The 22830-nt window shown below is 41.2% G+C and overlaps 1 protein-coding gene across 9 annotated transcripts in view; it reads right to left on the reverse strand.

The window, feature by feature from the left end:
* The window catches only part of RBMS1 (RNA binding motif single stranded interacting protein 1), a 204900-nt gene that overhangs the window by 70710 nt on the left and 111360 nt on the right, over positions 1-22830 (reverse strand). For 7 of the 9 annotated variants that reach the window (XM_057747138.1, XM_057747134.1, XM_057747136.1 and 4 more), the window contains exon 2: positions 19015-19190. In XM_057747138.1, coding sequence (XP_057603121.1) covers positions 19015-19190 — 176 coding nt within the window. The remainder of the gene's footprint in view (positions 1-19014; positions 19191-22830) is intronic. The other 2 variants (XM_057747132.1, XM_057747133.1) reach the window with 1 other exon arrangement.

Consider the following 22830-nt stretch of genomic DNA (forward strand, 5'->3'; position numbering starts at 1 on the left):
TACTTGTTAGAAGTTGTGCTGGGGAAGAGGAAGTGAGGCGGTACGCGGCTGCTTACTTGCTCTATTCCCCATGGCAGTTCCATTTGATGATGCTACCAGTAAGGGACTGGAGGCTTAAAAGTGCTGGGCTACTTATTCACCATTTCTCTTTAGATTTATTTTAGCTTGCCTTATTATAAAGACTGTTTGACATGTTACAGAAATACACATAATAAGAATAAAGAGATGTGAAAAACAGGATAAGAGATAAAATATATAGGAATCATGGGGGAGGATAAAGTTTGTCCTTGTGGCAAATTCTGAAGCCTTCATTTTCACCCAGGCCTTTCCCAGATTCACTGATATTTTAGTTGCTCATCCCAGCGAATGTAAGTATGAATGTGAGTGTGAGAATGTGTGTTGTGGGTGGGTGTGTGTGTGTGTGTGAGAGAGAGAGAGAGAGAGAGAGATGCACCTCAGGAACAGGTCCTGCGTCTGCCTATCAAGAAAACAAGCCCTCTGAGAAGCACTGCCCATTTACTTTGCTACTGTACTTCCAATTACTGGCAATAATACATTTCAAACGTAGATTTTTTAATGAATTCAGATACAGGAAAAGTTATTCGTTCTGTCATGGCTATCTGGAAGAAATAACTATTTTTCTTTGAAAATAAAAAATAGCAGTAACATTTTAAAAAACAAGGCTTTGGCAATTATAAATTTGGACTTCTACCTCAGCCTTCGTTTGTGCCATATAAAGAAGCATTGAATTCATTCATTCAAAAATATTAACAGATATTTGCTTGTAATAAGTAAACAAAAAGAAGCAAATTATACAGTATGTTAGAGGGTGGTAGTGTAACAATTAGCATAAGGAAAGGGGGATTGAGATATAAAGGCCAAGGTGAGGTGGAGGCAGGTTACCATTTTTAACAAGGAGGTCAGGGCAGGCTTGTCGAGGAGGTGACATTTGAGCGAAGTCTTGAAGGAGGTGAGGGAGGGAGACAGGAGGATCTGGGGAGGAGCCAGGCAGCTCTGTGAGGAGGCAAAACCGACGCAGGTGCTGGACGGCAGAAGCAGGTGTGGCAGGGTGGAGACACACCAAGCAGTCCACCAAGGCTGCAGGAAAGCAGTGGAGGAGAGTAAGGGGACGCAAGGTCATCAAGACAACGGGGAGGGGGCAGGTATGAGAGGGTCTCGCAGCCATCACAAGACTTGTGCACGAGAGTGAAGTGGAAAAGCCACGTCGGGTCAGCAAGCCAGGACGGCTGAGCTCCCTGGAGACAGGGCCGACGTGTACATTTTGTGCAGATGTGGGCAGCAGCAGGGCACACGGATCTCAGGAACACGTCCAGAGATATTTATCTTTATGGCTCACACGGGTCCGTAACGTGAAAAGACATGCTCGGATTGTGACACATCCTGGCAACGGCGCCCGGTCGCAGCAGCCCTCCTGAGATCACACCTCTGGGAAGGTTTAGACAGCAAGAGTGAGACAAGTGAAGAGCGAAGTATTGCCCGCTTTGCTGCAGTCTGAGGTCATTTATGAAGTGTCATCTCGTCATTTCTCTCCAACGTGGTATTAAAATTCTTCTTCCTGGACGTTTGTTAGTGGTGGACCCACAGAGGAAACCTTGGTCTGGCGAGTATCAGAGGTCAGAAAACCACTGAATCTATACATAGACAGTCCTCGACTTAACGATGGTTCGACGAACACTCTTCTGACTGGTGCAAAAGCGGTATATGCATTCAGCAGAAACTGTGCTTTGAATGATGATTTCTGACCTTTCCCCGGGCCAGCGATATGTGGTGTGATACTGTCTCGTGATGCAGGGCAGCGGCTGAAGCTCCAGGTCAGCCCCACGATCACAAGCATAAACACCCAATACACTTATCAACCATTCTGTCTTCTACTTTCAGTGCAGTATTCAATAAATGACACGAGATAGTCAACACTTTATTATAAAACAGGCTTTGTGTTAAAGGATTTTGTCCAACGGTAGGCCAATGTAAGAGTTCTGACCACATTTAAGGTAAGCGAGGCTCAGCTACGATGCTTGGTAGCTTAGGTGCATCAAATGCATTTTTGACTTAGGATACTTTCAACTTACAATGGGTTTATCAGGACATAACCCCACATTGTAAGTCGAAGAAGATCCGTTGGAAGACTGGGATGTAAATGAACCCTACAAAGAAATAAAACCAAACTCGAAAAACTCATAACCGATATATCATTACTGTCTATGCACGCCCAGTGAAGGTTGGTGCTGTCAGAATAGACATTCAAAAAGGGACGAAAGCAGAGGAGAGGGAGAGTGGAAACTAATCGTGGCATGATCACCTCCTTCTGAAAGAATGTTCCTTCAAGCTCAAGCCTAGGAATTTCTCAGGAACTTGCAGCAGATCGAGAATAAAGCAGTTGCAGAGCCACTGGAGGTTCAGAAGCCAGAACCGAGTATCTGAAACCGTGATTTATTAAGCCACCCAAACACAGGTGAAACAAACCTCCACAGCTCAAATACATATCCAGGCAAGTTGCTAAGTGTTTCCTGTCTTCAAACATTAAAAAGAGGGACAATTAATTTAAGGCCTAAGTGAAGTCCAAGTGAGAATGGGTATAAGAAAAGCAGTTTAAAAAAGCCTTCCTTTTCCTTAAAGATGCCAACCAAGCTAAGAGTTCCTGGGAATCGGGATTTTGAGTATTTGCTGATTTAACGTTTACTGACAATCAGGGGATGGTTGTGTACCCACTTATGTCTTTACAGGGCCATGAAGAGGCTTTCCCTTCCCATAGAAAAGCCATGGAATAGTCAAAAATACCAGCATTCCCGAGAGCCACTTTGATAAGAGTGACTGCAGTACAAACTGACAAAAGAAGATGACCTAGCAAAGTTCCATCTACTGTGACTTTAAAAGTAGTCAAATAGCATGAGAAACACTTATTTATATTTCTTTCCATAAAAGCTTGAGACTGTTGGCAGAAATATAAGTAACACCACAAGACAGAAATAGATATGGAGTTCAAGGTGAAAGGAAAATAAATCCAGGAGTAGAGTTACTACACAGACGTGCGAACCAGAAAGTGAAGTCCCACAGAACTGCCAACAGTGGATGCAAACTCGGCTGAGAACTTCCTAGCAGTCAAAATAAGACGGATATACAATTATCAAACTAGCGTTCGTTAGAGTAAAAGCAAGTCCAGGACTCAAGAGAAGTTCTGTTTGTCCCAGCTCTGAGGCCAGAAAGAGCTTCCTCTTGCGGGTCTTCCTGAGGCCACAAGTTAGGTGCAAATCCAGGTCAGATGACCTCATGGTGCCTGAGTGCCACTGTGTCGTGTGGAATTCTACAAGGGCAAACAGCTTTGTAGTTACCATACTACACTCCCTGCTGACTTTGCAGCATCCAGAGGTAAAATCCACACTCCCTGGAACAGTGGTTATCAAGCAGGGCTCTAAAGAGTTACTTTCGGAGTTTCACCAATTTTCTCTTGGAATTCAATTTCTTAGCCTTTAAATACACACACACACACACACACACACACACACACAACGCAAAAAGGAAATAAACAAATACACAGCACAATACATTTTAACACACTGATAACCACCCTCACATTAAGTCCTTTCAAGGGCAGATGCTGGGTCAGTGTGTTTCCTGCCATCTCTTCTTGAACATTTGAACTTCTTAAAAATGAGTCACTGATTGGGAAAGTTATAATTCTGTGTTGGTATTCTGGAATTCAAGCCTGCTCATGTCCATTCATATAAAATTGTACAAACAACCTACACATACATCACATTCAAAGAAATGACAGGCCAGGAGCAGGTACAACTAGTTGGCGTACACCCTCACCATGACCTAATAGCCACCTGCAATAACAAGCTGCCTCCCACACGGAATCACAACACTTGTAACATCATTAAGACGGGTCCCGACTGTAGTCTGAGGTGCCCCTGGTCTGACTTTTACACCTATCGTGAGGCATACAAATAGCTGTATTAGGATTCAATGTCAAAACAAAAAAAAAAATTCTGGTTCTTTCTAGCTTTTCAATCAGGTTAATTCAAGACGATACTAAGATAAAATGAGCTGTTAGAAGACTGGCACCTCTGCAACTACTTACAGATGTTAAGTATTTTTCCTGATCACTATACCACTAAAATGGAAAACAGAAATAACCTAGATGTTAAGTTACTGAAACTGTTCTGCAACTGTCAGAAGTCCCAATCTCAAATTTCTGAGTTCACCAAAACTGCCTCATCGTTCTCCCTAATGAATTTTTTAAATGTTACAAATTTGCATTTATAAATACATACTAAAAATAAAACTAGTTTGAAATATTTGTACGGGTACTTCTGTTTAAAATTTCATTTGACTGAAGGACTTTTCTACTAAAAAATTTCGAAACCCCTAGGCTAGGGCAGTCCTATTATAGATAGAGAGATACTGGTCTAGTCAACCCCTGGAGACTGGGTGGGGCCCATCACTTCCAGCACTGAGCAGCCTCGCCAACTGACAACATACCAGTCTAGTCTAATCTGATGCCAAGATAATCTAATACATACACCATCTTCTTCTATATGTACCATGACAAGGTCGGGAAGCTCTGGATGAACAAAGGAACTACAAATCCTTCTGGCTATTTTTCATAAATCTGATTTCTTCCAACAGCTTCTGATAAGACATATAGTGGAGAGGACAAGGTAAGTTCTTTGGCAAGAAACATATTTCATACTCATGATTAAGGGCAGAGATGAGGGTAGAGTTTCATTCACTCATGAAAAGTAAAGAGGGAAATCAAGATAGGCGGGTGTTTGGGGAGACAATGGAATGTATTCCCAGGCCTGCCACTTCCTAATTTTGACTCCAAGAAGGTCACAAACTCTGAATCTCAGCTTTCTCAATTATAACATGAAGGGACTAAATCAGTAGCTCTTAACTTGGATTGAACATCAGAACCTCCTGAGAGCTTTAAAAAATACTTAATGACAGCAGTAACATTCATACATGCCAGGACTCCAAATGTATTAACCCGTTTAGCCCCCACAAGCAGTCTGTGTTGTAGGTACTATTACAGATAAATAAACTTTGGCACACAGAGCTTGAGAAATTTGCCCAATCAACTGGCAGAGCCGGGTGGAAGGATCCAGAGCTTATGCTCTTTAGTACAACTGCATGATGTCACACTGCCTCTCTCCACATGTATCTCTGAATCTTCTGACTCAGAATCTACTGAAAGGCATGGACGTGCAAGTTAATTCTGGTGAGCATTCCTAGCTCACACCCACTTGAACTAGAAGAGATATAAAGTTCTGTGTTTCAGCCTGGAGATGAAAGAAGTGTCATAATTTTCTTTTTTTTAAATGTGATGCTGATCCAGAGTTACTTTTATTTATTTATTTTTTGAACTTTATTTATTTACTATTTTTTGTCTGCACTGGGTCTTTGTTGCTGCACGCGGGCTTTCTGTAGTTGCGGTGAGCAGAGGCTACTCTTTGTTGTGGTGCACGGGCTTCTCCCTGCAGTGGCTTCTTTTGTTGCAGAGCACAGGCTCTAGGCACTTGGGCTTCAGTAGCTGCACCACACGGGCTCAGTAGTTGTGGCTCACAGGCTCAGAAGTTGTGGCTCACGGGCTCTAGAGCACAGGCTCAGTAGTTGTGGTGCATGGGGCTTAGTTGCTCTGCAGCATGTGGGATCTTCCCGGACCAGGGATCGAACCCGTGTCCCCTGCATTGGTAGGAGGATTCTTAACCACTGTGCTACCAAGGAAGTCCCCCATAAACTTTTTAATTAAATAAATACTCCAATTCTTTGGCCTCAAAGATCTCAGTCAAAATTAAATAGGTTTGGCTTTTAACAGCTACATTGTATGGTATCAAACAACAACAACAAAGGTAAAGAATAAAGAGGCAGTAGGAAAAATTTAGGAAACAAAATGTTATCCAGCCAGTTAAGTAGACAGACTACACAGGGTTACTTAAATAGATTAAGTAATGGAGCAAAACCTAAGCCTACAAGTGGGCAGTAACAGTAATATTTTCATAATTTTTGGCTTAGATTTGGGGGCGAAGATGAAACATTTTGGAAAAACCCTTGGAAAGTATCAGTGCTCCCATCCAAATGGGCCAGCGGTCTCTTTGTTTCTAGGATCACAAATTAACTGCCTCTTTGTTTCATCTTTATAGAAACAATCCTTATGCTACCAGAGAGGCCTTTGGAAAGATGGAACTCTACACGTAAGTGCTGATACTGTACTCCAAAAAATGCTGGTTTTTCATACAAGTTCCCTCACAGACATCCGAGTAATAGAGTCAGAAAGATGCTACAACAGCATAAAGAGAAAATGAGGAAGACAAGTGATCCTGGTCCCACAAGGAAGTTTCGCCAATTTATACAAGTGTAAGCCTGGTATGGCCAGGTCAGAGAGGGCACAGACGGCCAGGCGGAGCAGGAGTCCACATCCCCTGGCACAGCCCTGAACTTGGTCAGGTTTGTTTGTGTTATGAGTGTACTTCCTCTCTAATTCTAGATACCCCATTTAGGGAAACTTGTCCTCCTCTCCTCCCACTCACTCCCATGGCTCTCTTACAAAATCTCTTCTCAAAAGCCTCCAGTCTGAAGCCAAATGATCCTATCAAGGGATTGCATAGCACGTTATTAAACAAAAAGCAACTTTTTAAAAACGTTTAAGCCCCTAAAACGGAACTATAAAAATTTATGAAAATAATAACCTGTTGGAGGAATATATAGATTGTATGGTTGGCCATAAGGACGATATAGACGGAAAGTTTCTAATATACAGTATCCCAGCCGGCAAATAAATAGGTTTAATGACTAGTCTCTCTTCTGCATTGAAGATTCATCAGTCTGGAACTGACACATTACTTCTTTCCACTTAATAGCCACACCAAAAGCACACAAACTCACAAAGCAAACGGGTACTCAATGTGAAGTTTGCTGAGAGCAGATGAGAATTTGCAGGCAAGAATAAAAAACAAGTTCTTCCTCCTGATCCCTGTATCTGTTAATGGTACCAAACTCCCAGTTTTCTAGACTTAAAATCTTACACTCATCTTGAATCATCTTCCTCTTTGGACCTACCCCCTTTCACATGTCATTGAGGGCCAATCCTGAAGATATCGCCTACCTTCTCAGTGAAGTACAAGCCTTCTTCTGGGATTAAAGTCCCCCATGATACAGTCCTAGTGAAGAGCAGACAAGGCAGGCAGCCAGTCTAGTACTGGCTTCAAACCTGGGCTTGAGCTGCTCACCCAGCCGTGAAGACTCATTCAAATGCCAAGCTTTTCTTCATACCCACAATCACATGCAATCACTCCCTATCTTTGTAATCTCTGTAGCACCTTCTATCTCTCACATGATACACCACATTCTGGTCTACATGATGTGTGAAGTGTATGTTCTATGTAAGACAAGAACCTCCCTGAGGGTAGGAAATGTGTCATACCCAGTGCAATATCTAGCAAAATCAAAAGCATGACATTTAATAAGTAATGGAATTCACCACTCACTTCTACTTGTTTAATTTCTCCTCAGAAGAGGTTTGACCTTATGTTTTAATCAGGTTTATACTTGTAGTAAAATTATAATGCTACGTTATGCCATTTTCTAAAGCACTGTTGTTTGGATGTGTTAGACCAAGATCCCTAAAAGAATGTTTCTTTTTATAGGCACTAAGCCCCTCAGGCATCAAGCAAAAGACAAGCACAGTACCTTCTCTGTGCTGCATAATCTCGGGGAGCCGAACACTAGACAGCTAACCGAGAGCTGAGTTGTGTGTAACCAGCTACATTAAAAGGGATTATTTTGTTAGATGTCAGGAAAGATGAGTTCCTCCTCTTTCCTCCCGCCTTTACCTTGAATTTTTGATTCTGTTGGCTACTCAAGCGGACTTAAAGAAAGCTGATTTTTGTAACAAAATCTTGTTAAATCTATCATGGCTGAGTATCTCTTTTAGGATCCTGGAGAAATGAGTCTTTTTATAGATGTGGTAAACAGAGGGATGTGGGTGCTGACGAGGGGAGGGCGAGTCGGCATTCAGAGTATGTCTGGGGAAGTAGAAAGCACAGTGGTTCAGAGGATGGGCTCTGGAGTCAGACTGTCCAAGCTCAAGGCCCAGCTCCACCATTATTAGCTGAATTATCCAGAGCAGTAAGAGAAGGAAACCTCTCTCAACTCCATCTTTAAAATAAGGATAACAGTCAGAGAAGATAAACATCATATGATAATACTTACATGTGCAATCTAAAAAAATGATACAAATGAACTTACTTACAAAACAGAAATAGACTCACACACAGAGAAAACAAGCTTACTGGTTACCAAAGGGGGAAAGGGAGGGGGAGGGATAAATTGGGAGTTTGTAATTAACAGATGTACACTACCATATATAAAATAAACAACAAGGTCCTACTGCATAGCACAGGGAACTATATTCAATATCTAGTAATAACCTATAATGGAAAAGAATCTGAAAAGAGAATTTATATTTTCTAAAATGTTAAATAATTTAAATTTAAAAATTGTTTTAAAAATTATTACTTTTAAAAATTAATTAAAATTAATTTTAATCAATTGATTTTTTTTAAAAGAAGCTGAAAAAATAAAATAGGGATAACTACTGCTCATAAAGTTGTTCTTGGGATTAAATAATAAAACACTTGGCACAGTTATTGGCACACAGGAAGTATCTGACAAAGATTAGCTGCTGGCATTATTCAGGTGTTTACACATTATACAGAAATGTTTTACATACATTTATTACAAAATGAAGACTCGGAAAGATGAAGGGAGAGGTTGTAAATCTCTAATATTCATGGTAACCCAATAAGGAAATCCTAAGTCAAACCAAGCACAACTGCCAAATAAAGACTTAAAGCTTTTATTCCTGATGATACTACCTTCACGTTTATATAATGGTTACACACCCCCAAGCTGCTGCCACAGACACCTAAGGGTTCATACAGAGGAACAGGGGAGGGACGTAAAGTAAACTCCATCTGCTCTCATAGAGAAGGAGAGGATGCTCTTGAAAAAATTCTCATGGTTATAGCCATTATCTTCAGTGTTGGCTTCCCAATTAACTTCTGCTAAGGCTAACATTGAAATTAATTTGCCAACAGCATGTGCAGTATTTGGCCAATACAGGGGAGAAGGCTTTTAATCATGCCTAGGAATAACAAAAAGGAATCCTTAAGAAAAAGGTCAACTGACAGTAGGGAGGGTTGGCTAGTCTCCAAATATCCATGCTTACCAGCAGAATTTACACAAAGGATAAATTAGAAGATAGACAGAATTGAGATTTTCTGCCAAAATATCAAATGCATACATACAGTAGGTACTTGGCAATAACTAATGTTTGAGGTTTGCACTACTTGTGATGACACTGAAAGTCTCTGACCTGTAGTAATTTTAAATTTTGCTGTGGTATGTATTTGAATCATGGGCACTCTTAGACGGAGGGAAGTGAGGCATGCAGCCGGCAAAGAAGCAGATCCCATCACCCAGAGTCCATATTTCAAGAAGGTTTTGCTCTAATTGGGTAGCAATAACTCTCAAGAACAGATTAAATATTGTGTTAATTTTTGAAAACTGCCCACCCCTTAAAAAACGCCAACTGATAGTTGTAATGATAAAAATGAAGAGAAAGCAAAGAGAGGCCTAAAAAAGAGATGGTTCTCTACTGGAAAGCAGGTATTCGTGGGGAATTTTTCTGATGCTGAAATTATCTTTGTGAAATTCTGGGATTTCCAAAAGTCTTCAGACTGTATCTTGGTATGTCAACGATCTGTTGCACACAAAGTATTTCTTAAAATGCCAGAATTCTTTCACACCAAGAAGGAAAATGAAGCAATCAACATGAATAAGAAAACAAACGATTCTCTATGGCTTATTCAAGAGAGGACTAGGCAGACACACATTGTTAAATACACAGTGTTGCTCCTAAACTCTGAAATCTGCTTTGACTTTCTTTTTTTTTTTTTTTTTCTCTCTAAACATTTGTTTATTCAAAAGAAAATGTACTTATATTGAGCAGAAAAGCCACTCTATAAAAGACCTGACAGAATTGGATTATTTGGTGAAAATTTCAGTAGCCATTCAAATGTAGTTTTTTTTTTTTTTTTTTTGGGGGGGGTACACCAGGTTGCTTTGACTTTCATTTCTAGAAAAAAAGATCACAAAGATGACATATATCTTGATCAGTGTCTAATGCATCCTGTTTTACTCTTTATATAGACCCTGACTGGAACACTGTCCATGAAGAAAGAGTTAAATTACAATTAGTGACTCAATATTCTGATGCAATAGGTTGGCATCCCTTTTTAAAAGGGTGAGATAAAGTCTGAAAACTTCACATCTTAGATCACACTTTTTAGAAAATGCCCAATCTTCTTGGTCTAAGCCTTCACTGAGTTATTACATGTCATCCTCTTATGCTAGTAATAATAAAAGAAGCCAAGTCCCAGAAACTATTGCTGGTAGTGTTTTATGATTTGAGAACCTTCTAGATGAATGAAGAAAGAATTACTGGGAGGATAAAAATTAGTCACTTTAAACACAAATATTTGGAACTTAAAAGAAATCCTATTATTTATAATATAAATAAAAAAATATATGCACAGGGAGCTGTATAATAGCAGCAGAAAGAAAAATGGCAAGCATTTGCTACGATTCACTGTGGCAAGCATCACCTTAACTCAGTTTCACTTTTGGTAAGAACTTTTAAGTATGCCAGTCAATAAAACATTTGTTTTTTTTGTTTGTTTTTTTTGAAGAACTTTTATTGAGATATAATTGATATACAATAAACTGCCTGTATTTAAAGAACACAATTTGATACTTTTTTTTCTTATTAGTAATGTATGTATGGCAATCCCAATCCCCCAGTTCATCCCACCCCAACCCCACCCTCCTTCCCCACTTGGTGTCCATATGTTTCTTCTCTACATCTGTGTGTCTATCTCTGCCTTGCAAACTGGTTGATCTGTACCATTTCTCTAGATTCCACATACATGTGTTACTACACAATATTTGTTTTTCTCTTTCTGACTTACTTCACTCTGTACAACAGTCTCTAGGTCTATCCATGTCTCTACAAATGTCCCAATTTCGTTTCTTTTTACAGCTGAGTAATATTCCATTGTATATATGTACCACATCTTCCTTATCCATTCATCTGCTGATGGGCATTTAGGTTGCTTCCATGTCCTGGCTATTGTAAATAGTGCTGCAATGAACACTGGAGTGCATGTGTCTTTTTGAATGATGGTGTTCTCTGGGTATATGCCCAGGAGTGGGATTGCTGGGTCATATGGTAATTCCATTTTCAGTTTTCCAAGGAGCCTCCACACTGTTCTCCACAGTGGCTGTATCAATTTACATTCCCACCAACAGTACAAGAGGGTTCCCCTTTCTCCACACCCTCTCCAGCATTTATTGTTTGTGGATTTTCTGATGATGCCCATTCTAACCAGTATGAGGTGATACCTCATTGTACTTTTGATTTGCATTTCTCTAATAATTACTGATGTTGAGCAGCTTTTCATGTGCCTCTTGGCCACCTGTATGTCTTTGGAGAAACGCCTATTTAGGTTTCCTGCCCATTTTTTGATTGGGTTGTTTGTTTTTTTGATATTGAGCTGCATGAGCTGTTGATATATTCTGGAGATTAAGCCTTTGTCTGTTGACTCGTTTGCAAATATTTTCTCCCATTCTAAGGGCTGTCTTTTCATCTTGCTTATAGTTTCCTTTGCTGTGCAAAAGCTTTGAAGTTTCATTAGGTCCCACTTATTTATTTTTGTTTTTATTTCCATTACTCTAGGAGGTGGGTCAAAAAGATCTTGCTGTGGTTTACGTCAAAGAGTGTTCTTCCTATATTTTCCTCTAAGAGTGTCTGGCCTTACATTTAGGAAAACGTGTTTTTAAGGCACACATTTAATGAGAGAAGAACCTTTTTTTTTTTTACTACTCTATGTTTCTGTTAACTTTTCTTTTTTCCAGCTGTCCTTCAAAGGAATCTGAGAAATAAAAATTTGTTAGATACAGTTTTCAGTACCCTTGTAAAATGCAATTTAAAAAAAAAAAACCCTAAAAATTCAAATAGTGTTGGAATACAAACAGTTCAGTATGTCCAAACTTTAATTATCTTAGATACAGTCGATATCAAAGAAAAAACAATCTATGGGTCTTTCATTGTTGATATGTGTGAGTTAAACACACTATCACCACCACCACCGCTACCAGTAAGACACTACTTCAACTTGCCTAGAAATGTTACTTGAAGGGTAAAGTACGCCTCAAAGACTTATATTACTTTCTGATTTAACCCTATATCAAGAGCTCTGGGTTTGGAAGATTCACAAGCCTAACTTTAGAATGATACTGAATGCAGGCAGTAAAATCTTTTGGTCCATGTCTTTCAAGTCTGTACAACTGTCTGAATACTCCAGTATAAATCCATGTAGGGGGTGTGTGTGTGTGTTTCTTTTCTAAAGTAAATGCATCTGTAACTTAGGGTATGTTCAGGCTTCTTGGACTGAGTCATTTGGGGATACCTGAATGGCCTTGGGTTATCTGGCTTTAAATTCTCTCTTCTATTTGAAAATGAGGATCGGATCACTTTGGGGTGGAGTGATTTTACCTACTTCATCACAGGATCATTGTTTTACTTTCAATTTAAGGTCCTCTCATTTCATGTGCTTTGAATTCCAAAGGATTTCATGTGTACCTGCGATTTCCTAACAGTGGGTCTGTCAGGCCCTTGTAACTTTCAGGGTAAAGACTGAAGGCCTAACTTCATATTAGGGTTAAAGGTGGATTAATTAAGCATTAAAAAACTGTATATATCTTACTAGAATGGCTTCACTTTCAAATCTACCCTAAAAGTAGCCTAATGATTTTGAAATAAAAGGGATGATCATTTTATTCCGGGGTAGAAAAAAGAATTTTCAGTAGACAGACTGCTTAAGAAATGTTAAGAGTTACAGAGATAAATGGGAATGTATAAAGAATGATTCCTTGTCATTTCAAGTTGTCCATTTTCCTAATAGTTGCCCTGACTTTTTACTACAGTCAGAACTTGAATTATTCTTTGAAAATCAGTGCTCAAAAAAACTACTGGTGTCAGAAAAATATTTATTTCAGTAGGCATTGTTAGTAGGTTGTACAAATGAATAAAAGCATGGCCACATCTTGGGAACACAGGGAAAAGCTGGAGTTCAGGGTCTGAGAGAGAATCAGTGAGAGTCTGTGCCCTTCCTATTCGCTCTCTCTCAGCGCAACTCATATTTTCACTTTATTCAGAGCTAAAATCTTATAGTCGTTTTTATTTTTTATTTTTTTTTATTTTTTATTTTTTATAGTCGTTTTTAATCATGCTTCAGTCCCTGCGTTCCTATCGCTAAGGTGCCCCCCTGTCGTCCCAGTGCCTCTCCCTTCCATCTCCAGTCACCACCCCGGCCCAGGGTCACGCCACCTCAGCCTACAAGAGCCCCTTCTCTGCGCCAACCTTCCAACTTTTGCCATAATCACCATTCTGAGAAAGAAAGAAAACACTGAATCATGCTTCTCTTCCACTCCAGGGGCCAACTTCTCCTCTGTAACTAAAGAATAAACTTAAACTTTTCAGCTTATTATTCAACGTGCTAACAACATGTTCCCAATCTGCACCCCAGCCTCTCTTTGCTCTACACTCACCACTCTGGGCACAGGAGCCCTGGCTAGCACAGAACCGCTGAATGACAGCGACACACCAAGACGTGTTCTTTGTGCTTTCTTAAGCATCCAAGCACGCTCACATCTCTTGGGCCCTTGCAGAGGCCTGGAGGACACTATTATTTCCACCCTGCATGAAATCTTCCGTGTCCTTTAAGGATGGGAATCATCTCCTCCCTGAAAGCTACCCCAATCCCCTGGCATCGAGGTTAACAAGCCTTCCTCTGACTCTTCCCAGAACACGGCACTGATTATAACATTTACTTTATTTTGTCTTAAATGAGGGTTGACTGTTTACGTCTGCCTGTTGATCTGTCTTGCTTTTCCACTTTGCCTTTTTAAGAGTTGCACTGTATTCAAAAGAACAAGGAAAACTCTCAGAGAACAGAAAACAAAGGGCTAGGAAATGAAAATACAGTGGATATTACAACCAGGGAAACATTATATTTCAAAAATATTTCCTTTTAATTAGTAACAGGCTATAATATTATAAGCTAGATTTAATTTCACATTTATATAAAAATCATGTTTTACTACACTTTGAAATGAATTAGATATCTACTGAATGAAAGAGGAAAAAAAAAAACAAAACACAAACTGGTTGACCAAGATTGGTTTGGGAACGAGAGAAAGGCTGTAGAAGATGGGAAGAGTGGAAATACCTCATTTTGTTTTAATACCAATAGACTGTTTTTCTTTAAAATAAGCTGTTGATACACTGAGTTATATAGACCTTTTCACGTGATGTCAGTATCACAGTAATGACCAGCCTTGGCCAACAGACACCCACATATTTGCTCCTTCTGCAAACAAGGAAGAACTACGGACCAAACCTTGTGCCCAAATCTTGTTCTTAAATCTTCAGAAAAAAATAGTTTGGACACAACAAAAGATTCTATATTATTATGACAAGGAATAAATCAGGGGTGAGTGGCATGAGGATAAAACTAGTCTTTTGTGAGTGAAGTGCTTCTTCCTCCATCCCTCCCCCCTCACCCCCCCATCCCCCCAAAAAAAGCCTCAAGGAGAGAAGGCTGGTGGTTTGTGTTAATATAACCTATTCCCTGGCTTTCCCCGCTTTCAGAATCAGAATCTTCTATTTTCTCCTTAATTTAAAACGTAGGATTACGTATAATTTAAATCTATTCTAGTAGTTAGGATTTAGAGAAGCAAAGGCTCAGGCATGGGGAGACTAATACTTGCCCAATGACAACTGTGTCCTAGACTGTGGACCAGCTCCTTTCCTTATATCACTTGGTTTTAATGCTAATCACAGTCTCATGATATAAGCATTATTCGACCCATTTTACAGGCTACTCACTGAGAATCAGGTACTTGACTAGCACTGTGGTCGGTAACTCTGAGTACCAAAATCTTGCCACCCTGACCACCATGATTTTATATTGTAGGTAAGAAACCTGTGACGATGATATGCTGTCAGCATTACATACAGTCACAGACATGCTGCTAAGCAACGTGACATGTCCTCAGAGAACAGAGCTGAATGGAAATAAGATGCTGGTTGGGAAGTGGGGATGCATAAAAACAAATAATGAGAGGTTAGTGTGGTCCATGCCTGTAGGAGGCAGGGGGAGCTTAGACTTGACCTTGGAAAATCAAGAAAGGGCAATGGGGAGGCCCCTGAGGTGACGCAGCAGGAGGAGCTGATGGATCTCACTTGTCACCCCTCAGGGAGGGAGGGAGGGAGGAACCACCCAATTCTTCCGGCTCTGCGGATGAAGAAAGGCCAAAGAAGCCTTGGTGACTTGGTGACTAAGAAGATAACAGGAAAAAGCTAACATGGCTCCAAAGCTTCACCCTGAGGACAGTAAATGTGGAAAGGTGACCGTTTGGAGAGGAGGGAGATAATGTTGAATCTGAGGTGCTAGTAAGATACTCAAGTGGAAGAATCTGCAGAAAATTGGAAAGAGTGGAGAACAAGCCTAGGAGAGGATGTGGCTGCAGAGGAACAAGCCCAGAAAACTGAAATCAAGAGAGCAAGGAGCTGAGGGGGCATGTGGACAACAGAGAAAACGAGCCAGAGGAAACCCGGGAGACAGAAGTCACCATGCAGCGTCGGCTGAAACTCGAAAGGAAAATGCAAAGGGTTAAGAGAGTGAGAAAACAGCAGCACCCACAGCCCTTGACTCATCAGCCTAGGAAATTTGACGGAGAAGTTGGAAAGGTAACACAGTCAGGCAAAGTGTTTTGTTTGGTTTGCTTTTAGAGAAGGGGGAGAATGAAGATTATCTAAAGGTCAAGGGGTAACACATGAGTCCTTTCTGTTACCCAGCGCATTCCGTTTCCTAAACATGCTGGTCAACTGGACTGATGTATTCTTTTTGAGCAGATAACACTTTAGCAGTAAGGAGAAGAGCTGCAGCTGCCAGAGGGGTCATGAGATCGCAACAAGACTTCCTGTACACACACACATCACAGTGCAGAAGTTCGTAGAGTGGTCAGCTTCTTTCATCAAATACTCTTAGAAAACTGAGCTGCTCTCAACCGGTATCACCTGATCACCATCACCACCGTCATCACCACCCTGCCCAGTCCTTGAGGCCAGTCTCCTTCAAATAACCCAAACTGGCTGCCCTCCAGTCTGAGCCCCCTTTCTCTTAGCCATGTTGACCCACATTCTGTCGTGTCCTGAGTCCCTCTTTGACTTGGGGTGAGGCTATTCACTGCCATAACATTATAGCCACCTGTATACTCTACTCCAAACCTAGCTTTTTAAACATACTTTTTGTCTCCCTCTACCATTTTCACAATCCTCATGTCATTCTTGTCTTCAGCTTTCACGCACTGTTTGTATGTTATTGAGTCCCTGTTGCAAACATTGTTAGGTATCCTCTTCCATTCTTCTGTTAGATAACCCTCTAAAATATCCAAGTCCCCTAGAGACCCATATTATTTGTTTCAATTGTTGCCCCTCCTACTATTCAGCCTGTCAGGTCAATTTGTAAATTAGTGTTAAATCTTTATTTCTAAAATTTTTTTTTCTTTTTTAGAGCTATGAATTTACACCTATCTTTTCTAAGAAGCTTCTGAAACTTCTCTAAAAAAATCTCTAATTATGTCCACTGGGTTTTTTAAGCTCTAGGATGAGTCACTTTCCCATAAGGTTCTTGTCACTTCCATGTCGCCAACTAGCTATTCTTTATTGGAAACAATTAAGTCCAGAACAGGAATGTCCTTTTTTGCTCTCTTTACATTCTAAGACACAAAACTGTCAACAAGACAAATCTGGTACTTATTAGATGATCTGTGTTAAATGGAATGAGGCTTTCAGGAGATACTGACACAGAGTTCTCGATTACTGTATGTCTTGCCTCTGTATAATATAAAGAAAACTATCATTGGAGCTGAATATCAAAAGCTGGGGTTTTGCAAATGATAGGAAAGTGGCAAGCCGTTATCGCTGCTATTGATAACAGCAAAAAGACTGATGTCTACACATGCTAAGAAAATCCTCACACGTCAAAGAGACCACCACCAGCAAAGGAATGACTTTTCTAGGAAAGATGGGTGAATGCTCTTCTGCCGCATTTGGAATACGATTTGATTCAGTAAACAAAACAAAACATCAACAAACTGCTGGTTTAAATTTTCGAATACATATATATACTGTACGTAAAACACAGTATTACTCTATTATTTTATGACTGTTTAACTCAATCCCCTTAATGGTAAAACGCCCCTTACGTGATCCAAAACCTAGCTGAGGAACAACGTCTCCTGAAATCCTCGCCCCTTCTCTTACACCTCAAGAACGTGAGGGTTAGTTTCATTCTTTTGTTTCCTACAAAGTTATATTTTTAGCTCCTTAGACTTTGGTGCTCTATCTACCTGTAATTATGCTACAAAAGCAGAGGAAGATGCCAGTAAAGGCCAGCAGCAGACAAGATAGCAAAAGGCCTATTTGTGGTCTTGAACAGCTGCAACAGGGCAGGGCGCGCCTGACAAAGTTCCTTCTGACGCTGGTCAGGCATGACAAACCCCAAGAGCCGGACTTGCTTTCAAAGTCGTCCCTAGCACCGGACATTATTTCATTGCCCTGGAAGCAAAGGCTGCAGTCAAAGTCCAAAGGGGCTGATCAGAAGGGTGACACGGGAAAGGCACAGGGAGGGTGCTGAGGGCGACGGCCTTCGGAAAGCTCTGCAGATCCTGATGAACCACCTCCCAGGGTCCCACCCTCCCCTGTGAAAACACAACAGAGCGAAGCCACCACCACTCCTGATGGAAGGCCAGATGTTACTTTTAGTTCCGGTTTGGAAACGCTGCCCAAGTAAGTTTTGAAATTTTTTTTTTTTTTCTCTTAAAGCAAGAAGTAATAAATTTATATTTTACCCAGGACAACAGAAATAAGATGCTATTAATCAGATGTTTAGAAATGGAAATACTTTTCAGGGGGCAGGAAATGTTCTTTAGTGGATGTCCTCTTCCACAGTTATGTAGAATTCCGTCTGGGAGGGCCCATGACTGTCTTTGGACAAATAAAAGAGGCTGTTGTGCGTGTAGGCTTTTATAGCTTAAAGTGATCAGAGGCTTTTAGCCTTCACACAGTGATCCTTGCAACGCACAGTGCTTCTGGCGCCTTCGTTTAAATTAGTGCTTTCTTACTTAGTGAGTTAATGTGATGGCAGCAAAGCAACATATTTATATTCTATTCATAGACAACATTAGCATATAATGCAAATTTCCTTTGGAAAATTATACACAAGTGCACATTTCTTCTCAGGACACAGCAAGGGTGGCGGTGAGAAGAGGAATAAGAACTTCGGGACTAGGAATGCCCAGGGCTGAGCGTAAACAACCCGGACCACAAAACTACAGGTGTGAGTGAAGACTGACGACCGTCGCCCCGCTGGAATGAGAGTTTACACACGTTTAGGATTAGGTTAGACGGTAACTACCTCTCCGACAAATGGTGACAACTAAAGTTTCTCTTACGATGAGACAGATCGGCCCCCACAGAGGTGCTTCCACAAAATCTGAGCGCTCCTCAAAAGGAAACAGCCACGTTTTTAAATAATTCATCCTCTACGTCTCGTGTGCCAATCAAGTCAAAGTCTACTGAGAAAACGCTCCCGTTTGTTTTGTCCTGTAGACGTTCTGATGATGGTAATGCAGACTGAAAAAGCGTCCGAGGACTCAACACTCAGAAACCCTGTCACCTGGGACCAGAACGAGGATTCACAGGTTCGTTTTGTACTGGACCGCTCTCCCAACACAATGTATACCACTCTGTGACATGATCAAGGACATATTCAGGCGCTACAAACAAGAACCGCCTCTACTTACGGCTGACACAGCTTCACCAGGTCCTGGTCTGTGGTACTGGGAGGCAGCCCCCGGATGTAGAGGTTCGTTTTGCTGAGCTGATCCCATCCTGAGTTGCTACTGCTACTGCTGTTGTTATTACTGCTGGTGGTGCTGGGGCTGGGAGGGGCCATAGGGTGGGCCGGGACCAGAGACTGCTGGAAAACAAAGACGGCAGCGTTAGAACGCCAGAAAGAACCCATTCGGCCCTGTTCAGAGGCTGTACGATCTCCAAACCAAGATGAGGGTACCATGGTATAAATACAGATGTATCTACAGCTACGTTAACACACAAATTTTAATTTATACCTTAAAAAAAGATCTGTTCATGCAACAAAAATGCCCTCTCCAACATGAAATTAATAATAGGATTCTACTCAGAATAGTCTCTACTTACACCTGAAACGGGACTAAATTTTTGTAAGATTTTATTCCCATACTTTAAGGAACACATCTGAGGCTCATAAAGAACTTGTGTAAAGTTATCAGTAGTATTGTTTTAACACACAGTCATTTAGAAATCACTGGACTTTTGAAAAGGTTTTCAAATTCTGAAGAACACTTGATGGAAAGTTGCTGACAATTTTATTGAGATGATTCTTAGGGATTACAAAAAGAATTACTCTTCAAGTGTAAGAAAGTTAGAATTCAGTCAAGATGCTCAAATAAGGAAGACTTCACCTAGTTCTAAGCCAGGCCCACGGCTTCCTTGAGACATCTGGGTAAGATTCACAGGTCGGCTGCCTTTCGCTCTGGCTAACCTTGTGAAATTTAACCCCTGTGAGAATGGTGTAGAAGCTGGAAACCTTCCCAGGCCTGGCAGCAACCAAGGTAACTTCTGTAAAGCCTGCAAGCCAGGGCTCAGTGTGGTTTCAGTCGGCAGCCACCTAGGAAGAATGTCTGAAAACGTACTCACATCAGATAATTGTCAACCAATCGAAAGAAACCACAGTTCTCTGTCCCTATGCCACACACATGACCTTTGAGGAAGTTAACTGGTTCAGTTTAAGATGGAAGTAAATAAGCACACCCCAACGTGTCCTCACAGCAAATGCTCTGCAGTTTCACACCAGGACAGGACTTTTTTTCATTTCACATCTTCTAAATAACAAATAGGCTAAACAAGGACATCACTGACATTGAGCAATAGTTTGAAGATGTAAAATTAATCCCTAGACAGTCAAAACAATGTTCAGATCTTACAGTTTGATTTCTACTACCACAAACAAGAAAATGAGGCATCTCTAAAACACAATTAAATTCCACTGAAAAAAAAAGCAGACCCCTTGCAATAAATAGAACCTTGTGGACCTTGTTGGCAATTTCAGCTCTCTGGGACAGATTACCTGGCTCTGCAGCCAGTTTCTGCCATGACCAACCTAACCCCATAGTATCCCGAGGCACTGGGCTCCTCACCAATCCAGACAGTAACCGTTTCTTCATGGCTTATACACCATGAGGTTCTTCTTCCCACTGCCCAGGGTCCTTGCTAAAATCAGAGTCCAAACAGCACTTTATCTCAAGGGGCTCCTTTTCAGAAAGGAGAGCTGCAGGAAGGGTTAACAACAATCAATGCATACACGAAGGCTGAACTTGAACCAGGAGCATCAGCACTGCTTAGTCCAAATAAAACCTGCCTGAGATCACACCCTATCAAATCTATTTTGTTTATGCCCTTAATACGCAGTTGAACTCAAATCCTTTCCTCTCATCGCTGGTATTTCTCTAAGGGATTAAAAACTGCTTTCCAGGTATAAACTGAGCCCTGCCTGTTGCTTTGCCACTGATGGCATCTCGGACCCCCGGCCATGCCACACAGAGGTCTGTGTTCCTTCTCCAAAGTCACTCAATGTAATTGCTAGCTGCTACACCTGCAAGCAGCCAGGCGCCCTCTATTTCTCACTTCAGTGAAGAGCAGAGGGCTGGGAAGCAACACATGCATCTGCCTCCCTGTCCCTCCCCTTCAACTTACACAACAAACGGATACTTGCAGACAACAAGGCAAGACTGAAGTTGTTCTTAAATCACCTCTGACTAATATCCGAGAAACTGTCCTTGCCACAAACACACTGCTTTCCACAGTGGGACTGCGGTGTTCGGTGCCGCAGTCGGGGGATGAAACATGGCCATCTGGGTAAGCCTTGAAGGGGTCTGACAGCATCCGTGTGTCGGGTCCAGGGACACCTCGCAGTGGGACGACACCACACCAAGCAAGTGAACCGTCGGGCGTCTGAAAGAGTGCGTCCCAAGGCGGCCTCAGCTCTCACCTCTGCTTTCCTCTGGGGTGGAAAGTGGAGCACCGGGCATAGACTTGTACCATTAAAAGAAACATCTGGGGGTGTGATTTATTTGGAGATTTTTTTGGACATGAAGGAGTAGGTTTTTATTTATGTACTTCTATTTGGCAGAAGTAGAACTGTGATTTACATCGCTGATTTAATACATCTTTGGCAGGCCTCCATATTTATGACAGTAATATCTTCCCACTCTGGGAAGTAGGTGGGGAGCATATACAGTTTGTCCCTCCCCACTTCCTCTCTAACCCACTCTCTGGGGGAAAGAAATCTGATCCCAGCCGGGAGAAGGGGGCTCCCGAATGCATCCTGAGGAGAATGACTGGTCTCTGGTGAATTCTGATGACCAAGTTTAAATTCAAATCTATCTTTTTTTTAAATTAATTAATTTATTTTATTGGCTGTGTTGGGTCTTTTTTGCTGTGCGCGGGCTTTCTTTTGTTGCGGGGAGTGGGGGCTACTCTTTGTTGTGGTGCACGGGCTCCTCATTGCCGTGGCTTCTCTTCTTGCGGAGCACGGGCTCTAGGCGTGTGGGCTTCAGTAGTCGCAGTACATGGGCTCAGTAGTTGTGGTTCACGGGCTTAGCTGCAGCATGTGAGATCTTCCTGGAGCAGGGATCGAACCCACGTCCCCTGCATTGGCAGGCGGATTCTCAACCACTGCGCCACCTAGGAAGCCCTCAAATGTACCTTAATATCAACTCTCAGAAATAGCTGATGACTAAAGAGAAGAAGCATTACGTTAGTCCAGGTTGTCAACTTTCCATTTTCTGGTGCAGAGAATTTCAGATCAAAGACTGAGTTTTTAGAACTTGTTGAAATTAAAAATTTAAGTCCTGATAAAGACTGGACACATGTTCAAAGAAGAAAATTCAAACACAATAAAAGAGTTGATTCCAAAATATTCAGAATGGGTTAATGATAACTGTAAGAGCAGGGTAATAATTACTGTCCTACACTGCATGTTTCATATGTGCTAAGACTGTGCCCCGTGCTTTACATGCATTATCTTACTAAATCCAGAAGAGACACATGCATTATTGCTCTCCCATTTTGCAGATCAGGAAACTGAATTTCAGGAGATGTTAAGTAATGTGCCATGGTCACACTTTCAGTAGGCGGCAGGGCTGGAATCTGAACTCAGGTCTGCTGGACAACAAAGCCAGGGTCCTTAATGGCACCCAAACGGCACTGTCTGTACCCTAAAAGTGCCATTTGTATTCATTTTTATGTGCCCAACCTTCCTGCAATTTAAATTATCAAATTCAAGTTTCTCTGAAATATGACACTTAAGACCATTGGTGGCTATGCTTTTTTAAGGAAAAAAAGTCAAAGCTTTAAGTTAATTTAGCGAGTACACAGTGGGCTTGTGTTTTTTTTTTTTTCCCTAACAAAACCTTTCAAAAGGTCATTTTTTAAAATTCTACCTTATAAATCTTTTCATTAACAAAAGAATTCTGCAAACAATTTTGGAAAGCTACAGCATGCTGCAGCCGAACATTAGA

Source organism: Hippopotamus amphibius, chromosome 8 (assembly GCF_030028045.1).
Source record: "Hippopotamus amphibius kiboko isolate mHipAmp2 chromosome 8, mHipAmp2.hap2, whole genome shotgun sequence".
NCBI lineage: Eukaryota > Metazoa > Chordata > Mammalia > Artiodactyla > Hippopotamidae > Hippopotamus > Hippopotamus amphibius.